Source organism: Nelumbo lutea, chromosome 7, assembly GCF_056320005.1.
Source record: "Nelumbo lutea isolate HS-2025 chromosome 7, American lotus-T2T, whole genome shotgun sequence".
In the NCBI taxonomy this organism is placed as follows: Eukaryota; Viridiplantae; Streptophyta; class Magnoliopsida; order Proteales; family Nelumbonaceae; genus Nelumbo; species Nelumbo lutea.
In genome coordinates this window covers 6,638,932-6,657,432 of record NC_142690.1, presented here as the reverse complement: position 1 = coordinate 6,657,432, position 18,501 = coordinate 6,638,932, and the positions used below count along the sequence as shown (strand labels likewise).

Here is an 18,501-nt window from a genome sequence, read left to right as displayed (position 1 = left end):
CAGTCAACCGCCTGGGTTGAATGGTTCAAACCGTGGCAGGGGCGATTCTGTTCACCGTGGCTGGCATTGCAGCGATCTGAGACCTGAGAGCTAAGATCCTCTCTCTCTCTCCCGTCTCCGTCTGTCTTTTATCCAGATCTCAGGTTTACAATTTCTAGTTTCATTTTTTTTGGGTTATTTTAATTTTTAAAAAACTTCAATATTTTTCATTAAAGTGCAAACAATTGTCCAGGTCAAACAGTTCAGTGGTCAAACCATCTTGGTCAACAGTTTGCTGATCAATTTGGGCCACGGGAAAACGGAACCAGATAGGTGACCAGTTTCTGGGTTGAATAGTCCGACAACCCGGGTCAATGACGATTTTAAAACCATGAATTGTTGCCTCCTAAGCCTAAAGTTGTGATGGGAACTTTTCAGTGGGAGAATTGGTAGTTTATATTGCCCCCTAAGCTTGGGAATTGGGATTCTGTGTCTGTGTACAAAAACTCTTGTATTGTAATTCCAATTCATAGGACTGCGTTACAGTTACGCCAGATGCAACAAGCACAAAAAACAACTCCCAGACTTTGGGTTCTCAGTGCTATGACTAATTGTTTGATTCTTTGATACGTATGATGCAAGCTAGCATGATTTAGAAGCATAAGAGTCTCTATTTTTTATAATCTCAAAAATCCTTGACGCTGCTCAAAACTAGCTAGGCAATCTGCAAAACATAAAAAAAGTCCAAAGAAAATTTCAGATTTACTGCTAAATAGCATATTTCCAAATGGCTCATACACAGAAAAATCCCATGACTAATGAAAGAATAGGAGATGTAAAGAAAATATTATCGAATCATTGTCAAAGTGAAGCTTTGGGTGAAGACTGAACATTCTTGACTGTTATTTATCCATAATATGCCTAGAGATTGGCAATGGGTGGGTGGCCTCACAACTTACATTGAGCCCTACTCTAGTGATCATTTCACGAGGCTGAACTTTGATGCATTTTGCGTTAGAAATCTAAGCCCTTAAGGCTATGTTTGGTTTGAAGAAGAGGTAGGGAAAGGAAGGGAAATATAGGGATACTGATACAAGGTGTGTAACGGTTTCCCTACCTTTCCCTACATTTTCCTTCAAACCAAACATAACCTAAGATAGTAGAAATATTTTCGGGTCCAGCTAGCTACAGGGACAAAATAAGGGCCAAGATGATAGCTGTATTGCAAGGATTGAAAGTGGGTAAATCTTTTTTTTTTTTTTCGAGAAAAGTGGGTAAATCATTAAACTTGAGAAATATAGTGGTAGAGACTCAAAGACGGTGGTGGTAGTGGGATGTATGAAAGGTACAGGTCAAGGATTATGATGTTACTGCTTACTGGTATATCATGAGGGAGATCAAACACTTTGCCAAACATGAAGTAAACAGGGACTACTTTTGGGGGGCTCAAATGTAATCTGGAAATTGATTGATGGGATAATAGGTGGTTGCTTACCAACTATATCAGGGATGCTTGCCATGTTGTACATAACTTTTTTATTACCTTAATAAAATCATTTAGTTAGTCATAAAAGCATAGCTCCAACCTCTTAGTCAAGATCCTCTTTAGTGATCAGTCTGCAAAATCTCAAAATGACATCTTTTTATCAATAAAAGGAAACTTCATTAAGAAAAAGGAAATAGTACAGATTATGAGTAGCCTCAGCTACCCCACTAGGACTTAAAATTGCCAACTATCAACTTTTGACTTTTTAGCCTTACAACTGAGCCCAAAAACAAAGTTCCCTGTTAGCCCCTTGTGTAGCTAGCTGATCTGCAAATCCATTTGCTGCTCTTGGAGTCTACTAGGTTAATAATCGCATGTCATTGGATATGCTTTTAATCTTCTTGATTTTGTTAGAATGCTCGAGTCAGGGGTATTTTGGTCATTCTGGTTTATCTGCTTAAGAGTGAAAGGTCTATTGTATCTGAGTTAAAGTTATGTGTCCCATCTCTTATGAGGGACAAAATGGTCTTTCTTGTAACTCTATGATTTTGAATAAATACAAGTGGGTCGGCTAGGGGAGAAGTGATTTGAGACTCTTTCTAGTCTGGCCGAACTCTCTTTCTCTTCTTCTTCTTTCTCTTTTCTTTCTTCCTCTCTACTTTGACCTAGAATCTACTAGGGTTTACTTACATGGTATCAGAGTTGTAAGGTCGTATTCTCCTTTCTTTCTTGTTGATGTTCTCTTTCTGGGTTCGCCGCCAACTTTCACAGTCATCTTCATTTTTCGACTGACCTGGGCAGAGGTTCGATAAGAGGCTGAAAATGAGCTGTTGTTTTGTGGGCCTGGAGGTGAGAATGCCTCCGGTCGTTGTTGTGGTGGTCGTTGAAGTGGTATACTAAACCCTCTATTCAGTGTACAAAGAGGGCTGAAGGTGGACAGGTATGAACACTGCTGTTGTTTGTCCAAGTAAGGGACTGTGAATGCTGTTTTTTTTTTTTTTTTGCTTCAAAAGTTGGTTGTTGTGGAGCTCGGTGTGACTGATGCATATCAGTAGTGTTCCTCTGCATTTTTCCTCATATGTGTGCTGAAAGAAGAGTTGTTGACTGCTGAAGTTCACGACAGCAGTGGTGTGGTGGTGGTTGTGTCGTGGTAATTGGTGTATCTATGATTCTAAATATTTAAAAGTGAACTCCTAGACCTTGTGTGTAATAAGTTCTGCAGTATGAAGAACAAGTGTCCGATGTAATGACTGAGTGATTTCAGCCTTAGTGTGTTGATGGTGAATGATTCTGCAATGTGCAGCCCAGGTGTTTGATGTGATGACTGAGTGATTTCAGCCTTAGTGTGTAGTGTGTAATGTGCATTTGAAGAAGTTGGAGTTGGTGGTGTTATAAGTGAGATAAGTCTTGTGAAAGAGTGTGAGGTTGTATTGTTGTATATTTGAAGGTGAAATAATTAAGATGGCTTCATTTGAAAATGGGAATGACGACAAAACAGGTGTCATGCTTTCTCCAGACTATCTAAGTGTTCAAATGACATCCATCAAGTTGAATGGTGAGAATTATGTACCATGGGCAAAATCTGTGGAGGTGTTCTTGAAGGCCAAGAGGAAGGTAAAGCATGTGAGAGAGGAGAAACCTCCCTCTGATTCCCCTGGGTTTAGTGACTGGGAACAAGAAGATGCACAGATAATGACATGGCTCTAGAACAACATGGAACCAAAGATTAGTGTGAACTTCATGTTCCTAGATACAGCTAAGGAAATCTGGGATCATGCTAAGAAGCTGTACTCTGGACAAGACAATACAACTAGGGTGTATCAGTTGTACCAAGAGTACTTCAATTTGAAGCAAGGGAGTCAAAGCTTAGAAGAGTACTATGCAAGTTTGAGAAACATCTGTAATGAGCTCGATGTGTATTACCCTCTAACATCAGATGTTCAGATCCAACAACAGCAACGTGAGCAGCTTGATGTGACAAGGTTTCTTGTGGGTTTGAAGGCTGAGTATGAGCCTGTCAGAGCACAAATATTGGGGGGGTCTGCTCTCCCCTCACTTGAAGAAGTTTTTGCTCGTCTTAAGAAGACATCCATTGAGTCGGTAGAACATTCTTCTCTCTCTGACAGATCTGGTTTGGTAGTGACTAAAGGGGGTGGTCGTGGAAATAGAAGTGGTGGTGGCAGTAGTGGACTCCCAAACAACCGTGGTGGTCACATGTTTAACTGGGCTAGTGGTCGGACTGGACGCCGGGACTCAGGGGGAGGCCGTGGAAAAGGAAGGGGTAATGCCCAGAGAAAGTGTACACATTGTGGTTTAGAGGGGCACACAGTTAATTCCTGCTATGATTTGCGTGGTCCACCCAATACTTGGGCTAACCATTCTATGACTAAGGGTAGTGGCACAATTACTGAAATTCAGCAAACTGACCCAATCCCCTCCACATCTGCTTGTGTTTCTGAGAAGGAAATGGTGAGTGTACCGCGTGCAGTGTATGAGTAGTTCCTTCAAACATCTCAGTAGAACACCGCTACACTTGCCCATTCAGGTATGGCTTGCTTAGCTTCCAAAGCCTCACACTGGATCATTGACTCTGGAGCCTCGACCATATGTCTGGGACTCGATGTATTCTCTTCCCTTTCTCCACATCTCAAACAGTTACACTTGCTAATGGTTCTACATCTCCTATCTGTGGTGTTGGTGATGTTGATCTCTCCTCCTTGTCTTTATCATCTGTTTTATATGTCCCTAAGTTCCCTTTTAACCTTATGTCTATTAACAGATTAACCAAGTCTCTTAATTATTCTATAACCTTCTATCATTCTTGTGTGTTTCAGGATCTCAAGACGGGGAGGAAAATTGGTGGAGGGCATGAAGCAGGTGGATTGTATTACCTTGATGGTGGTGGCCCTCTAGTCGCTTTCAGTCGTCTCTTACTCCTCTTCAATGGCACTACAGACTTGGTCATCCTTCTCTCAAGACTTTAAAGTTGCTAGTTCCTTCCTTGAGTCATCTTTCATCGTTAGATTGTGAGTCATGTCAATTGGGAAAACATCATAGAGTCTCATTTAGTCCAAGAGTTGATAGTCGTGTCTCAAGTCCTTTTTCTTTAGTTCATTCTGATGTATGGGGTCCAATTAAAGTGGTGTCATACAATGGGTATAAGTATTTTGTAATATTTGTTGATGACTTTTCAAGGATGACATGGATTTATCTTATGAAAGACCGTAGTGAATTGTTCCCTATTTTTCAAAAATTTTATGCTGAAATACGCACTCAATTTGGTGTTCATATTAAAATTCTTCGCTCCGATAATGCCAAAGAATACAACTCCTCACCATTTCAGCGATACCTAGAGCATCATGGGATTATTCATCAAACTTCTTGTGCCTACACCCCACAACAGAACGGTGTAGTTGAACGGAAAAATCGACATCTTCTTGAAATTGCTCGATCCTTGATGATCAATATGAATGTCCCAAAGCATTTTTGGAGTGATGTTGTTCTCACATCCTATTTTCTGATCAATCGGATGCCCATGTCAATTGGAAGTCAATCTCCTTTCTCCGTGTTGTTTCCCACTTTGTCTCCATTTCCTCTCACCCCAAGAGTCTTTGGCTGCGTTTGTTTTGTTCAACACTTGGGGCCTAGGGTAGACAAGCTAGATGCTCGAGCTACTAAGTGTATATTTCTTGGCTACTCAAGGACTCAGAAAGGGTATAATTGTTATAACCCTAAATCCCATAAATTGTTTGTGTGCTCTGATGTCACATTCTTTGAGTCAGTTCCGTTTTTCTCAGATGCTGGGGTCTCTTCCTCTCCCTTTGCGGTTCCTCTTCCTGTACCTGTTGTGGACACCCTTCCCGTAGCTCCTATTTCTACTATAGATGCACATCCTATGCCTGTTACTACTGAGAGGCCGCCAATCACTCAAGTGTATACCCGCAGAAGTGCATCGGACCCTCCTCCACTTCAGCCCCTATCGACAGATCCTGCTACTGCTCCTTCTCCCTCAAATCTTGATCTTCCTATTGCTCGCAGAAAGGTAAACATACTTGTACTTCTCACCCCATTTCACACTATGTTTCTATTGCTCACCTTTCTGCTGCTCATTGCAATTTTATATCATTACTCTCATCTATTCCCATCCCCAAGACTGTCCAGGAAGCTCTTACCCCCCCAGGGTGGTGGCAAGCCATGGAAGAAGAACTCTCTGCTCTACAACATAATCACACATGGGAATTCATCGCTCTTCCTCCCGGTAAGCACACTGTTGGGTGTAAATGGGTCTACACAGTGAAGTATCTTCCTGATGGCAGTGTGGAGCGATTGAAGGCGAGGTTAGTGGCCAAGGGTTATTCTCAGTTGTATGGTGTAGACTATATGGAGGCATTTTTTCCTGTGGCTAAGATTGGTTCAGTTCGAGTGTTGATTTCATTAGCTGCTATGTATGATTGGCCTCTTGTACAACTTGACATAAAAAATGCCTTCCTACATGGTGATCTCGTTGAGGAAGTATATATGGAGCAACCACCAGGGTTTGTTGCTCAGGGGGAGGCTGGTAAGGTGTGTAGGCTCAAAAAGGCAATTAATGGACTGAAACAATTTCCACGTGCTTGGTTTGGCAAGTTCAGTGAAGTGGTGAAAGCCTTTGGGATGAAACAGTGTCAGGTTGATCATTCTGTGTTCAGCTATAACTCAAAGGATGGGAAAATCTTGCTAGTCGTGTATGTGGATGATATTGTCATAACTAGGAGTGACAGCAATGGAATCGATAGGTTGAAGAAATTCTTACAGGACCACTTCAATACGAAAGATCTGGGGAAGCTGAAGTATTTCCTGGGAATAGAGGTTGCGAGGTCAAAACATGGGATCAACCTATGTCAGAGAAAATATGTTCTTGATCTACTTGAAGAAACATGGTTGTTAGGTGCTAAACCAGCAGAGACTCCTATGGAACTCAATGCCAAGTTGAGTGTTGAAGCAGGTGAAGAGTTTGATGATCCTGGAAGATATAGAAGGTTGGTGGGAAAGTTGAACTACCTAACCATTACCCGACCAGATATATCATTTGCTGTGAGTGTGGTGAGTCAGTTTATGCAACACCCTCGGGTTCCTCACTGTGAAGCTATTCTGAGAATTGTTAGGTACCTAAAGGGTGCTCCAAGTCGTGGTTTGTTATACCAAAATGGAGGAACTCTTGAGATAGTAGGGTACATAGATACTGACTGGGCTGGTTCTATATCAGACAAGAGATCAACTACAGGGTATTGTACCTTCCTTGGTGGCAATCTTGTAACTTGGAAGAGCAAGAAACAAATAGTGGTGGCAAGAAGTAGTGCAGAAGTGGAGTACAGAGCTATGGCCCATACCACATGTGAACTAGTATGACTGAAGAACTTGTTACAAGAGATGGGATTCTCAGTTGACAAACACATGAAACTATACTGTGACAACCAAGTTGTTGTTCACATCTCTTCCAATCCCGTCTTCCATGAGAGAACTAAGCATATTGAGGTTGATTGTCACTTTGTAAGAGAGAAAGTAATAAGTGGGGTGATAACCACATCTCATGTGAGCTCAGGAAATCAGTGGGCAGATCTCTTCACAAAGGGATTGTCTCAGGGAAGAATAGATTACATTTGTAACAAGCTGGGATTATATGATATATACTCTCCAACTTGAGGGGGAGTGTTAGAATGCTTGAGTCAGGGGTATTTTGGTCATTCTGGTTTATCTGCTTAAGAGTGAAAGGTCTATTGTATCTGAGTTTAAGTTATGTGTCCCATCTCTTATGAGGGACAAAATGGTCTTTCTTGTAACTCTATGATTTTGAATAAATACAAGTGGGTCAGCTAGGGGAGAAGTGGTTTGAGACTCTCTTCTAATCTGGCCGAGCTCTCTTTCTCTTCTTCTTCTTCTTCTTTCTCTTTTCTTTCTTCCTCTCTACTTCGACCTAGAATCTACTAGGGTTTTCTTACAGATTTCATTTCTGAAAAGCCAGGGGTTTTTTCATTTTGCTTTAGCCATCTTATAACCACTTTGGAGTTGCCTTCCACAACTAGCTTTCTCACTCCCAAATCCATAGCATTTTTTATCCCTAAAGCCACTGCCTTTAGTTCATCTGTAGTGGAATCTCCCTTTCCAATAGGGCCGAATACAACCCCACTACAATCCCCTTGTCGTTTCTTATCACTCCTCCAATTCCAGACCTTCCCGAATTACCAAAGTTGCTTCCATCAAAGTTAAATTTGAGAAAACCAGATTCGGGGGAGGGGATCCCAGTCCCTTAAGACCTTATTTTTTACTGATGAAGAGGAAGCAACTGTTCTCCAGTTCCTGATTATGTCAACCACAGTAAGTCTGAGAATAATCCCAGAGATTTTACCCACGATGTCACCTTTCCATAATTCTTTCTATCATCTCTTCCTTGCACCTTTTTGTCTCTTCAAAAAATTCTCAGATTTATTTCCTCCCACAACACCCAAATCACTGCTGCCCTTGTGCATCTCCATAGTTTCCTCTCTCTTCTTTTTGGCCATCTGAAGATAGAGGAGTCAAACAGCCTTTCCAAGCTCACTGGGGTATCCCACCTGCATCCAAAGAGATAGAAGAACCAATCCCAAATACTGCTAGCAACAAGGCAGGAGACAAGAATATGAAAAGCAGTCTCACCATTCAACTTACACAAACAGCACCAATTAGGTGAAAGGCACCAGCCAGGCCTCTTCCTCATCTCAAAATGACATTTCAACCACCAAACAAAATACTTGGTCCAATAAGGTTAGTGTGGGAATGGAGTCACATTGCATTAGATAGCTTGTGTACCAACAATTATTGGTACAAGAAGGTGGAGAGTTTGAAAATCAGTATCAGCTAAAGGAACCTGAAGTTCCAACCGAAGAAGAGGTTGAGGATTCGTATTATATTCCCTATGAAGACTCTTGTGATTTTAGTTTGATAAGACGATGGTTTTTTGTGCTTTGAAGGGTGACAAAGAGCCTTGTTTGAGTCATAATCTTTTCTACCAAGTGCACTATTGCTAATCATTGTGCCAAACTTATTATAGACCTTGACAATGACAAAAATGTAATTTCCCAAGAAACTGTGAATAAGATCAACCTTCTACTTCCTCCATTCTCAGTGAAGGTAACTGCCCAAAGCCGAAGGTTCATTCTCTGCAAGCTTTCATTCTCCACCATTCTCAGTGAGGTTAGGCGTTTGGTGTTGTTCTGTTTGAAAGTTTCACCTCAAATGTCGCTTTGTTGTCTCAGACATCGCTTTTGCTCTCCATCACCTCAGACATTTTGCTCATTCTCCCTTTTGGACCAACAGAAGAGACAATGAAACTTCAAGCAAAAGTTACATGACAATAGTACACTTTACACACTGGTTTCAAGATGGAGTGGAGGGAAAGAGCTTTCAAACTGGCTGGAAAATGGAGGAAGCAAATGAAGATAGAAGCGAAGGATTTCATTGCTAAAGAAACAAAAACAAGAGGTTTTGACACATTGAAATTGCAAGAAGGGAAGAAGGCTACAGTTTTTCTGACGGAAGGAGATCTACAATGGTTTAAATTCTTTCTGATAGGGGCCTGCATATTGTTTAGAGTACAAGAGTGAAGTTTAAAGAGCCACATATCGTTTAGAGTACAAGAGTGAAGTTTAAAGAGCCATCGGAAGTTCTTCAAAGTGGAAACAAGGACCAACAGAAAAGGATGGTTCATTGCTCTGACTGAGTGGTTTGGAAACGGCAAGAGATAGATGATCTGCTTTCCCAAGGGAAAACAGAGATTGGGGTGGGATAAAATCTTGGAAGTCTTACAGGGCTTTCAGCAGAAGGAACCATCTGGTTAATATTGGCACAGAGCTGGATTTAAAAGAACAAATCAAGGAACAAATGAAGGGAGATAAAATGGAGGCGAGTAACACAATTACGCAGGAGGGAATGGTAATACCAATTTGGTTTAAGCCATTTGTTCCGGAGGTGAACCGGACCAGGTCAGCTCTTTAGAATTGAACCTCTCAAAGTCATGTGACAACTTAAGTGGGCATGTGCCCCACTTAAGTGCTATGGGTGATGGAATCAGGATCATCCCCATTGATCAAAGGAAAAGCCCTTGTTTTAGCCCCCACTCAAAGACTTCTGGCCCAACGGTTTGTGTCCCCATTCAAATGCTGTTGAGGAGGCATGAATTCTTTTAAAAGAGCCACATAACTCCAGTTCTGTTCTAGTTTAGACTTTAGACCTTGGTTCAGGCTGGTCCATTGATAATAAAGGTTCGCCCAGGTTCGACTTTGATCTCACCACCTCCGCCTAAGAGGCCTTGTGGGCCCATGCATTAAATTCAAAATAGTTTGAAAATTTATCCTTTAAAGAAAGTATTCCGGTTTCCTTCGACTTTTCAGTTTCCAAAACTCTAGCTTCACCTCCACATTTCCTGCAATCCACCCAGCTTAATCCATGTGGCACCCAGTACGCACATCATCTTCTTCTACCTTTGACTCAGAGTTCCAGACTAACGCTTCAGCTTCCGACATGAGCCAGTACTGTACATATTTGTATTTGTACTCTTTCCAAACTGAGCCATAGTTTCTATTTTGTAACCAGCTGCTATTTTAGGAGTTCCCCATTTTTTAAGTGGTCTATATAATTAATAGTTTCCTATTTTGTTTAAGGAACTGTTAGCTCAAATCAACTACTATTTTGCTAAGTTTCTAAGATTCTACTTGGGAGCCAGATGCAACTTTAGTAATTGCTAAATTTCACTTTAAGGAGTTGTATATATATATATATACAGAGAGAGAGAGAGAGAGAGAGAGAGAACAACACAACTGAAGGAGTTCATTTTTCTTCTCCATAGCTGCCCTTTTCTCCCCTCTTGAAATCAGAGTAGGAGAAACACATGACTTTAACTTCGTTATTTTCTAGTAGTTTGATAGTTCTCTATTACCAGAAAAATAACTAGCAATTATTCTCTAGACTTCCTCCAACTTTTCAATTTCAAAAACTCTAGCTTCACCTCCATGTTTCCTGTGATCCACCCAGCTTGAAATCAGAGTTGGAGAAACACACGACTCCTTCTTTAACTTCGTTATTTTCTAGTAGTTTGGTAGTTCTCTATTACCAGAAAAATAACTAGCAATTATTCTCTAGACTTCCTCCGACTTTTCAGTTTCCAAAACTCTAGCTTCACCTCCATGTTTCCTGTGATCCACCCAGCTTAATCCACATGGCATCCAGTACACCACATCATCTTCTTCTATCTTTAACTCAGTTCCAGAGTAATGCTTCAGCATCCGACATGAACCAGTACTGTACATATTTGTATTTGTACTCTTCCCAAACTCAGCCATAGTTTTCTATTTTTGTAACCAGCTGCTATTTTTAGGAGTTTTCCATTTTCACATGGCCTATAATTAATAGTTTCCTATTTTGTTTAAGGAACTGTTAGCTCAAATCAACTACTATTTTGCCCAGTTTCTAACAGGGCCTCCAGTGCTTCTCCTTGGAAGGCTATCCACAAAATTCTTCCACTTTTTTTGTCCCATACCAGGTATGATGTCATTTCAGGAAACAAAATCAGATTTTGGGAGGACCTTTGGTTAGGAGAAACTCCATTAATGGAGTCTTTTCCTTCCTTGTTTGCTATCTCATCCTTCAAAGGTAGACCTTTATCTGAGTTCTTGGTCCATTGATCCATTCCCCTTCTCAGTTTGTAGTTGGTTGGAATTGGGTTTCTGTAAGAATGTGAGGGATTCAGAGATGGATCTTGTGTCACAATTGCTTCTTTTGTTGGATGGAGTCTTTCTAGATAACAGCAGAGTGGATAGCCGACTATGGATGGGTAATTCCTCCGGTAATGTTACTTGTGCTTCCTTTTTCAAAATGCTGGTCTCTCCTCCAGTACTTCCTATGCCCTTCCCTGTAAAGGAAGTGTGGTGTCATCCAATCCCCCCTAGGTGAGTGCTTTTTGTTGGGAGGTTTACCATGGTGCAATCAACACATGATTTATTACAGAGAAGGAGACCTAGTTGGTGCTTTTCTCCAAACTGGTGTATTCTGTGTGAATCAAAGGGTGAATCTGCTCATTACCTACCCATTTCCTGTCCTCTTGCTTGATGTATTTGGGAATGGTTTTTTTACTTGTTTGGTTGCAGGTGGAACACTCCTATCAGCCTGGATAGATAGATTGATCCCTTGACTTTCAGCTGGCCAAGGAAGTGGGGAAGGTTACTTTGGAAGTGCACAAGAGCTCCAGTGGCCTGGACATTGTGGGAAGAAAGAAACCAGAAAATTTTTTAGGAGAAAAAAAGAAGCAAAGAGGCTCTGATTGATTTTTTTTTTATCAATAGGCTCTGATTGAAATCATAATGATAAAGGTAACACATTGGGTGAAGACAACAAACCTGTTTCTTGACTTCACCTTTGATGATATTATCAGACAGTGGGGTCCAATTGCAGCATCATCTTCAGCAAAGAAGAAACATATGGTAAAATGGGAACCTCCAATGGATGGTTTCTTCAAATTGAATTTTGATGGGAGCTGTATTGGCAATCCAGGTGCTGCTGGAATGGGAGGAGTAATAAGAAACGGCAAAGGAAAATTGGTGTCTTGTACTCTGGGTCTATAGGGCAAGGGGACTCCACGGGTGCAGAACTAAAGACAGCTGTATTTGGGGTCCAAAAGGCATGGGAGACGGGGATTAGGAAGTTGTTCATTGAAAGAGATTCAAACTTCAAAGGTGATCATAAGCTGGCTGAAAGATAATGACAAAGTCCCATGGTATTTCAGGAATGAGGTTAAGAAATTTAAAAGATATTCAAAAGATATGCAGGTGATGTTGCAATGGGTCCCTAGATCAGCAAACAGCTTAACTGATCATTTTGCTAAGCAAGGGGTCAATAGAGGGAATTGTTTTTGGGCTCATTTGTAACTGTAAGAAAATGCTGTGCTATTGTCTTGTGACTATGGGGTAGCCGAGGCTCATCTTTGTATTGTAAAGTTATTTCTATTTTAATAAAATATTTTTCTGTTGCTGATAAAAAAAAAAAAAAAAACTATTCTTAGAAGTTTCTAAGATTCTACTTAGGAGCATAGTTTTCAAGGCGCCAAGGTGAGGCTAGGCGACAGGGGGGCGCATAGTCGCCTAGGCGATGGATTTTTTTATGTAGAAAACATAGATCCTAGGGTAGTTCCCTAGGTACCAATAACCATACTTCATAAGAAAAGTACAGAGTTCATGTTGAAGTGTAGATAATCAACATATTAATGAGAAGAAGAAAAAGAAGGAAAAGAACATTCAAAAAATATAAGGGCTGAACCCTTATTTTTGTTATAGGAAAAGAAGAAAAAAAGTAGTAGTAGAAAATGTGTTCATTAGACAAAATTTTAAGTTCTTCCTTAGTTATTGGTTCAGGTTTTAAAGTCTTTGAGGGTTTAATACAGCATTTAGCAATGTTTGTATTGATTAAACCCTATCAAATAAGAAAATAATAAAAAGAAATTAGTATATAAACACACAAAATGAATATTTTAGTTTAATAGTGCCTATTTTATAATTATAATGTCAAAAAATAAAGAATAAAAAGTATTTTATAATACATAGTACAAAACTGCTTGGCAATTTGGCGAGGCAAGCCTGAAAGGGCGCCTTGTCGTCTGCCTAGGTGTCGCCTTGACAACTATGCTTAGGACCCATCTGCGACTTTAGTAATTGCTATATATATATATATATATATGTGTGTGTGTGTGTGTGTGTGTGTGTGTGTAGAACAACACAACTGAAGGAGTTAGTTTTTCTTCTCCATAGCTGCCCTCTTCTCCCCTCTTGAAATCAGAGTTGGAGAAACACATGACATCCTCTTTAACTTTGTTATTTTCTAGTAGTTCAGTAGTTCTCTATTACCAGGAAAATAACTAGCAATTATTCTCTAGATTTCCCCTTAGGTTTAAAGCATATTTTGCTGGTTTTTAGAGCAAGGCTATCCATCAACATTGTAGGTTTACCTTCTGTCTACTAGGCCCTACATTACCACCCTTCCCAACTGGGACCAGCATAAGGTGATGGCATTTTAAACAGTCAAATGCAAAGTTTTTTTTTTTTATCAGCAACACAGAAATGATTTCATTAATAATAAATAGGCATGAGTACAACAAGAGGTTGTGAAAAGAGAAGAAAAACACAGCCATAGAATAGCTGATCCCACCCAGATATTACAATTGAGCCCAATACAAAAGTTCTGCAACAAAGGAATTTGTTATAATCTCATGGAGGGAAAGAAAAAGAATAATGGAACACTTTGTTCACCAAAACATCAATGAAATTGTTAGAAATATCTGACTTCTAAAACATCAACCAACTCGGGTAAACAACATAACTAGATGGACTAGAACATGGGAAACCTTCTTACTGCCAAAACATGAGGGAACCCGGAACTGGTGAAAGCATCCATATATAATGAAGCTTAGCATTAGAACTATAGAGGCGTTAAACAATATCTTAATTGTATCGGATGTTTGTAATGCATTGGTTTCCAAAAATTGGTAAAGGATGTGGGAATGAAATAGGTGCACCACTAGGATCTTTGGCTTTAACTGTATAATTAATAAACTGCCCATAAGCCAAAGAAACTAAAAGAAATATAAAATAAATAACAAGAGCAGTAAATACCCACAAGCCATTATACATGCAATTATGTGGGTGTATGGGAAGAAAGAAATAACTGCACTTTTTTAGGTTTTTAGATCAGAAAAGCTCCTCTAACCACACCTATTGATGGCAACCAAAGCCAAGGTTTTTGCCTTCCTGACAAACACAAGTATTGTCAAGTTTTGCTCACCTCCTTGGGAGTGGAAGGGAATTCAGCCAATGTAGGTGGAGATCTGAGAACTGGGAGGAGCCCTTGGTGTTTGGTGGACTACCTTAGGGATTAAGATGGAACAGAAAAGCCTGTGACTTGATGAAAGAGGGAATTAAATTCTCTCTTTCATATTAGGTAGTAGATATATTCCAATACAATACTCATTAGTTTTTCTCAAAAAAAATATAAAATAAAATAAAAGAAGAAAAAGAAAAAATAAAAAGAGGAAAGGGGGAAAATATGAACACGTACCTTTACCATAGAGATTAGAGAATGTAAAATCTGAACAAAATCTGTTGCCATGCACTCCTTTAGCTGTGAAAAATGAGTGTATCTACTATTGTATTCCATGCTTTGTTGCACAATATATCTGGATTGTTTCCTTCTATAGGCTTGTGAATAACTACCTTCACAGATCCCAAATTCAATGTACCTTCCATTCCCGCAGGCATAAGTTTACCAGTTCCAGTAAGAGTAATTGGTACCACTGGTACTCCAGTCTTTGCTGCAATACTAAATGCACCTTTCTACATATCAAGGCCATGGAGAAAAAACATAGATTTTAGAACACAATCAAGGGATGTAGTAGAAATTAAATTTTCCATTATTTTGTAGTGTGGAAATAATAGCCCTTAAAGTTTTCTTCTAATCTCATTCTATACTTCATTCCCTTTCTGATGCAGAAGCTGAGTTCAAGTTTCCAAAGGCTTCAACTAAGAGGAAGTTCACCAAGGTTGACTTCATATATGCTCAAGGATTTTTCTCTCTCATTAAGTGTGGCAACCTAATAGAAGATTCATGGGGTCCCCATGTAGGAATAACCTGGTATTATTGATTTTTATGTAGGATCATTTATTAGTAATACAGAAAACTAACAGACCCATTTGTTATTTCTCTAATTTGTGAGTTCAACTTTATGCTTTTGCTGGTACTAATACAGAAAATCAACAGATATTGCAAGAATGAGTGATACTGAATGAGAATGAAGAGCTAACCTTGAAAGCTCCAACCTTCCCATCTTTGCTCCGCGTACCCTCTGGGAAGAAAAAGACAGATGCACCCTTTCTCACCAAATCCATGCAGCGCTTAAGACAGTCCTGCATTTGAAAAGTCAATAAAATTTCAAAGACCCTTTACTTTATTTATGTGCTCAACACAATCAATATCACTTATCAAAAAAGGGGGAGAAAGAAAAAAAAATAACATTAATTCACCATAAATTCTTATTTGAAGCAAAGAAAAAACATAAACAATAAATAGAAAAGGAAACAAAACTACCATTTGACTTCTGCTGTCCATTCGCTTCAAAGGAATAGTTCCCATGAGGAACATTGCCCATCCAATAACAGGAAAGGCAAAGATTCCAGTCTTGCTGATAAACTTGAAGCTTCTACCAAGAATCAAAAGGGTATAGATATCCAAAAAGCTCTGGTGGTTGGAAACATACACAGCAGGGGTATCAGGACTTGGTAAATTCTCCAATCCCTCAAACTCAACCTTAAAGAAGGGAAAAACAGTTAAAGTTGCCCAAGTCTTGGCAATAAGGTGATGTGCTTTTCTTCGGTATCGATCAAATAGGATCACAAAAGGATGTATCACCAACATAAAGACAAACATAAAAATGGCAACAACGGCAGTGACAGCATAAAAGAAAATTCCCCTAATTTTTGACCCCAGTTGATATTCTGCCAACCATAATACAACAATTAAAAGTCATAAAAGAGCAAATAGGTAAAAATGAAAAGAAAAGAAAAAGGAATATCATCAAAAGCTAACATCTAAACCTGTTAATGAGTAGGCGGCATCAGGAGATCCAACTCCAGCAAGTTCTGATCTTACAATAATATTTCTGGAAATTCTGCACTGATTTTGCAAATTAATGTGATAATATGGTCTGCAGCTCTCCAACTTTTGGCCCCAAAGCTCCCACTTCAAACCAATAGGTTTCCTTGGAAAGCCTAAAACATACATTTTAGTACCAGTAGAAGGGTTAATCTTAATCAATTTAGACAAAATGCACTTTTTTGATGGATAAAGACAAGTGCACTTTTCAAAGAGGACAAAAGAAAACAAAGAGTAAGTTAAAACACCATGCTTACCATTAACAATCAAAGGATTTACAGGTTTTTCTAGATGGCCTTTGGATCTAAATGAAGCACAAGGAAGAAAAAAAGATGGTGTAGAACATGTAAGAACTCCCATCCTCTCTGTTAAGGCATGGAAAACAGGAAATTGTAATCACCGCAGTGGAAAAAAGCTGTTCAAAGGAGCCTGTTGAACTACAGGAAGTGGTAATGGCAGAAATCCACAACTCCCAGTTACAAACAAGGTGCTTACATGGCTAACCAAGTAGCCAATGATGCACAGAATCTCATTGAATCATGAAACTTGGACCAGGACAGCTTTTATACAGCAACTTTGAAAGAGAATAATATTTTAACAAGTGATCTGCATGAAAGAAACAGTCAGAATGCTGCTTACTGCTTAACTAACAATGATTCAACATAATTTCTTCTTTATCATGAATTCAGACTGTAATGCCACAGAATCATGACTAATTGAAAAGAATAGGAGCAGATATCAGGAAGTTGATAATATCTGCACAGGTATTCCTCCTAACATGACTAAATTTGCAACAAGCATTTAGTTCTCCAAAACTTCAATTTTCTCATTTGATATTTAATATCTTATAGTTAATAACAAAATTATTGGTAAGTAGCAACAGTTCATGCAAAGAGGAAAAAAAGTTTACCTAGTTGCTCCAATCACCCATTAAGACTCTGTTCTCAATCAAATTTTCAACAACCACTTTTCTTAAAAAAAACAAGGTGATGAGGTTTTACCGAAGGGGGAGAGGGAGAGAAGGCCATTACTCATTTTTTGGACAATAAGTAAAAACGAATATTTATTAAAAGAAAAAGGGGGTACAAGAAAGGTGATAAGATATCACCCACAAACAAGCAAAAGAAAAGATCCCAGAAGCTCTCCCTCCCCAACTTCTATCCAAAGCCCAAGCAAGAAAAACAATCCCACAACAAATACAAATAAAACCTCATAACCAATAAAAAAAAAATCCTAAGATCAACCCTCCAAAAAACCCTTTCAACCCTACAAACCCATCAAGAGCTCCACAATATCTCTGAACCTCAAGACCCAATTAGATTGCTTTTCCTCAATCTTGAATGCAAACCTCGCTACTTCTCTTGTTGTGTTTCTTCATTTTCTCCACTTTCTTAATGGATCTGATCCCAAATAATCCCATCTCCAATCTAGCAAAAACCTTTGATACTTGGAATGTGATTTGATTTCTTCTTTTTTTTTTTTGATAAATAAAACGTGATTTGATTTCTTTGAGATATGAATCTTTTGGCTGCATTAGGAATCTTCTCAATATCCTTTGAGTTGCATGATTTAGCATTAATAATTTCTAGTTTCAATACCTCATTCTTTTCGAAGATCTGGTCAGCTATCAACTCACCATTCCCTTCAACTTCAACTACTCCTAATCTCTTGAACCTTGGTATTCCTTTCATTACTTCAAACCACCTCATGAGGTGACCTATTCTTTGGTTTACCCTTAAAAAGAAATCAAAGGCCTACCATATTTATCTTCCATTTCCTTAAACGATTTCCTTGCACCTTCCTCTCCCTCCTATAAAAGACAAGCCCAAAACATTGCTAACCTCCACCTCAGTATTTATCACTGTTTCCAAGTCGATTGAGCCTTCAGCTTCATGAGTTTTCATCAATGATAAGATCTTCCTCTGAAGATTCACTCAAGTTATCATCACTATCTTCGGCCTCAATGTTTCCAATTTCTTTCCCTTTACCATCTGTTAATGGTTTTATTTGTATTCTTTCATTTATACATTTTTACCTCTTTCTCCTTGCAGCCACTAAACCCAAGCTCCAAACCATCCTCTAGATTGACCACCCTCACCTCTTTTCTTCTCTTTTTTTTTTTATCAATACATCTTTTCTTCTCTTCTTTTCCTTCCACCTCTTTGAACACCAAAACTTCCTTCATTTGATCTCCAGTAACCCTTACCTCATCTTAATTTTTCACAGTACCCCTCTGTAAATCTTCAGTACAGGCAAAAGCCTCAGAATCCAACTCATCTGCGGTGCCTAATAAATCCCTTACGGTCCCACCATCTTTAACCAAACCTATGTCT

General features: G+C 39.3%; 1 protein-coding gene across 22 annotated transcripts in view; it reads right to left on the bottom strand.

Annotated features, from left to right (window-relative positions):
* Window positions 1-18,501, bottom strand: part of LOC148844858 (1-acyl-sn-glycerol-3-phosphate acyltransferase LPAT1, chloroplastic-like) — a 28,448-nt gene that overhangs the window by 997 nt on the left and 8,950 nt on the right. For 4 of the 22 annotated variants that reach the window (XR_016101698.1, XR_016101699.1, XR_016101695.1 and 1 more), the window contains exons 2-8: window positions 16,664-16,774; window positions 16,426-16,533; window positions 16,111-16,284; window positions 15,605-16,011; window positions 15,322-15,423; window positions 14,579-14,853; window positions 418-703 (exon numbers count right to left, since the gene is read on the bottom strand). Coding sequence is in view for 2 of the 22 variants with exons in the window: in XM_088952816.1 (XP_088808942.1) it covers window positions 14,638-14,853; window positions 15,322-15,423; window positions 15,605-16,011; window positions 16,111-16,284; window positions 16,426-16,528 (1,002 nt within the window). In the remaining 20 variants the exon portion in view is untranslated. Of the gene's footprint in view, window positions 1-417; window positions 704-1,474; window positions 1,597-13,589; window positions 14,854-15,321; window positions 15,424-15,604; window positions 16,012-16,110; window positions 16,285-16,425; window positions 16,775-17,078; window positions 17,499-18,501 lie in introns of those variants that run through there. The other 18 variants (XR_016101691.1, XR_016101693.1, XR_016101684.1 and 15 more) reach the window with 14 other exon arrangements.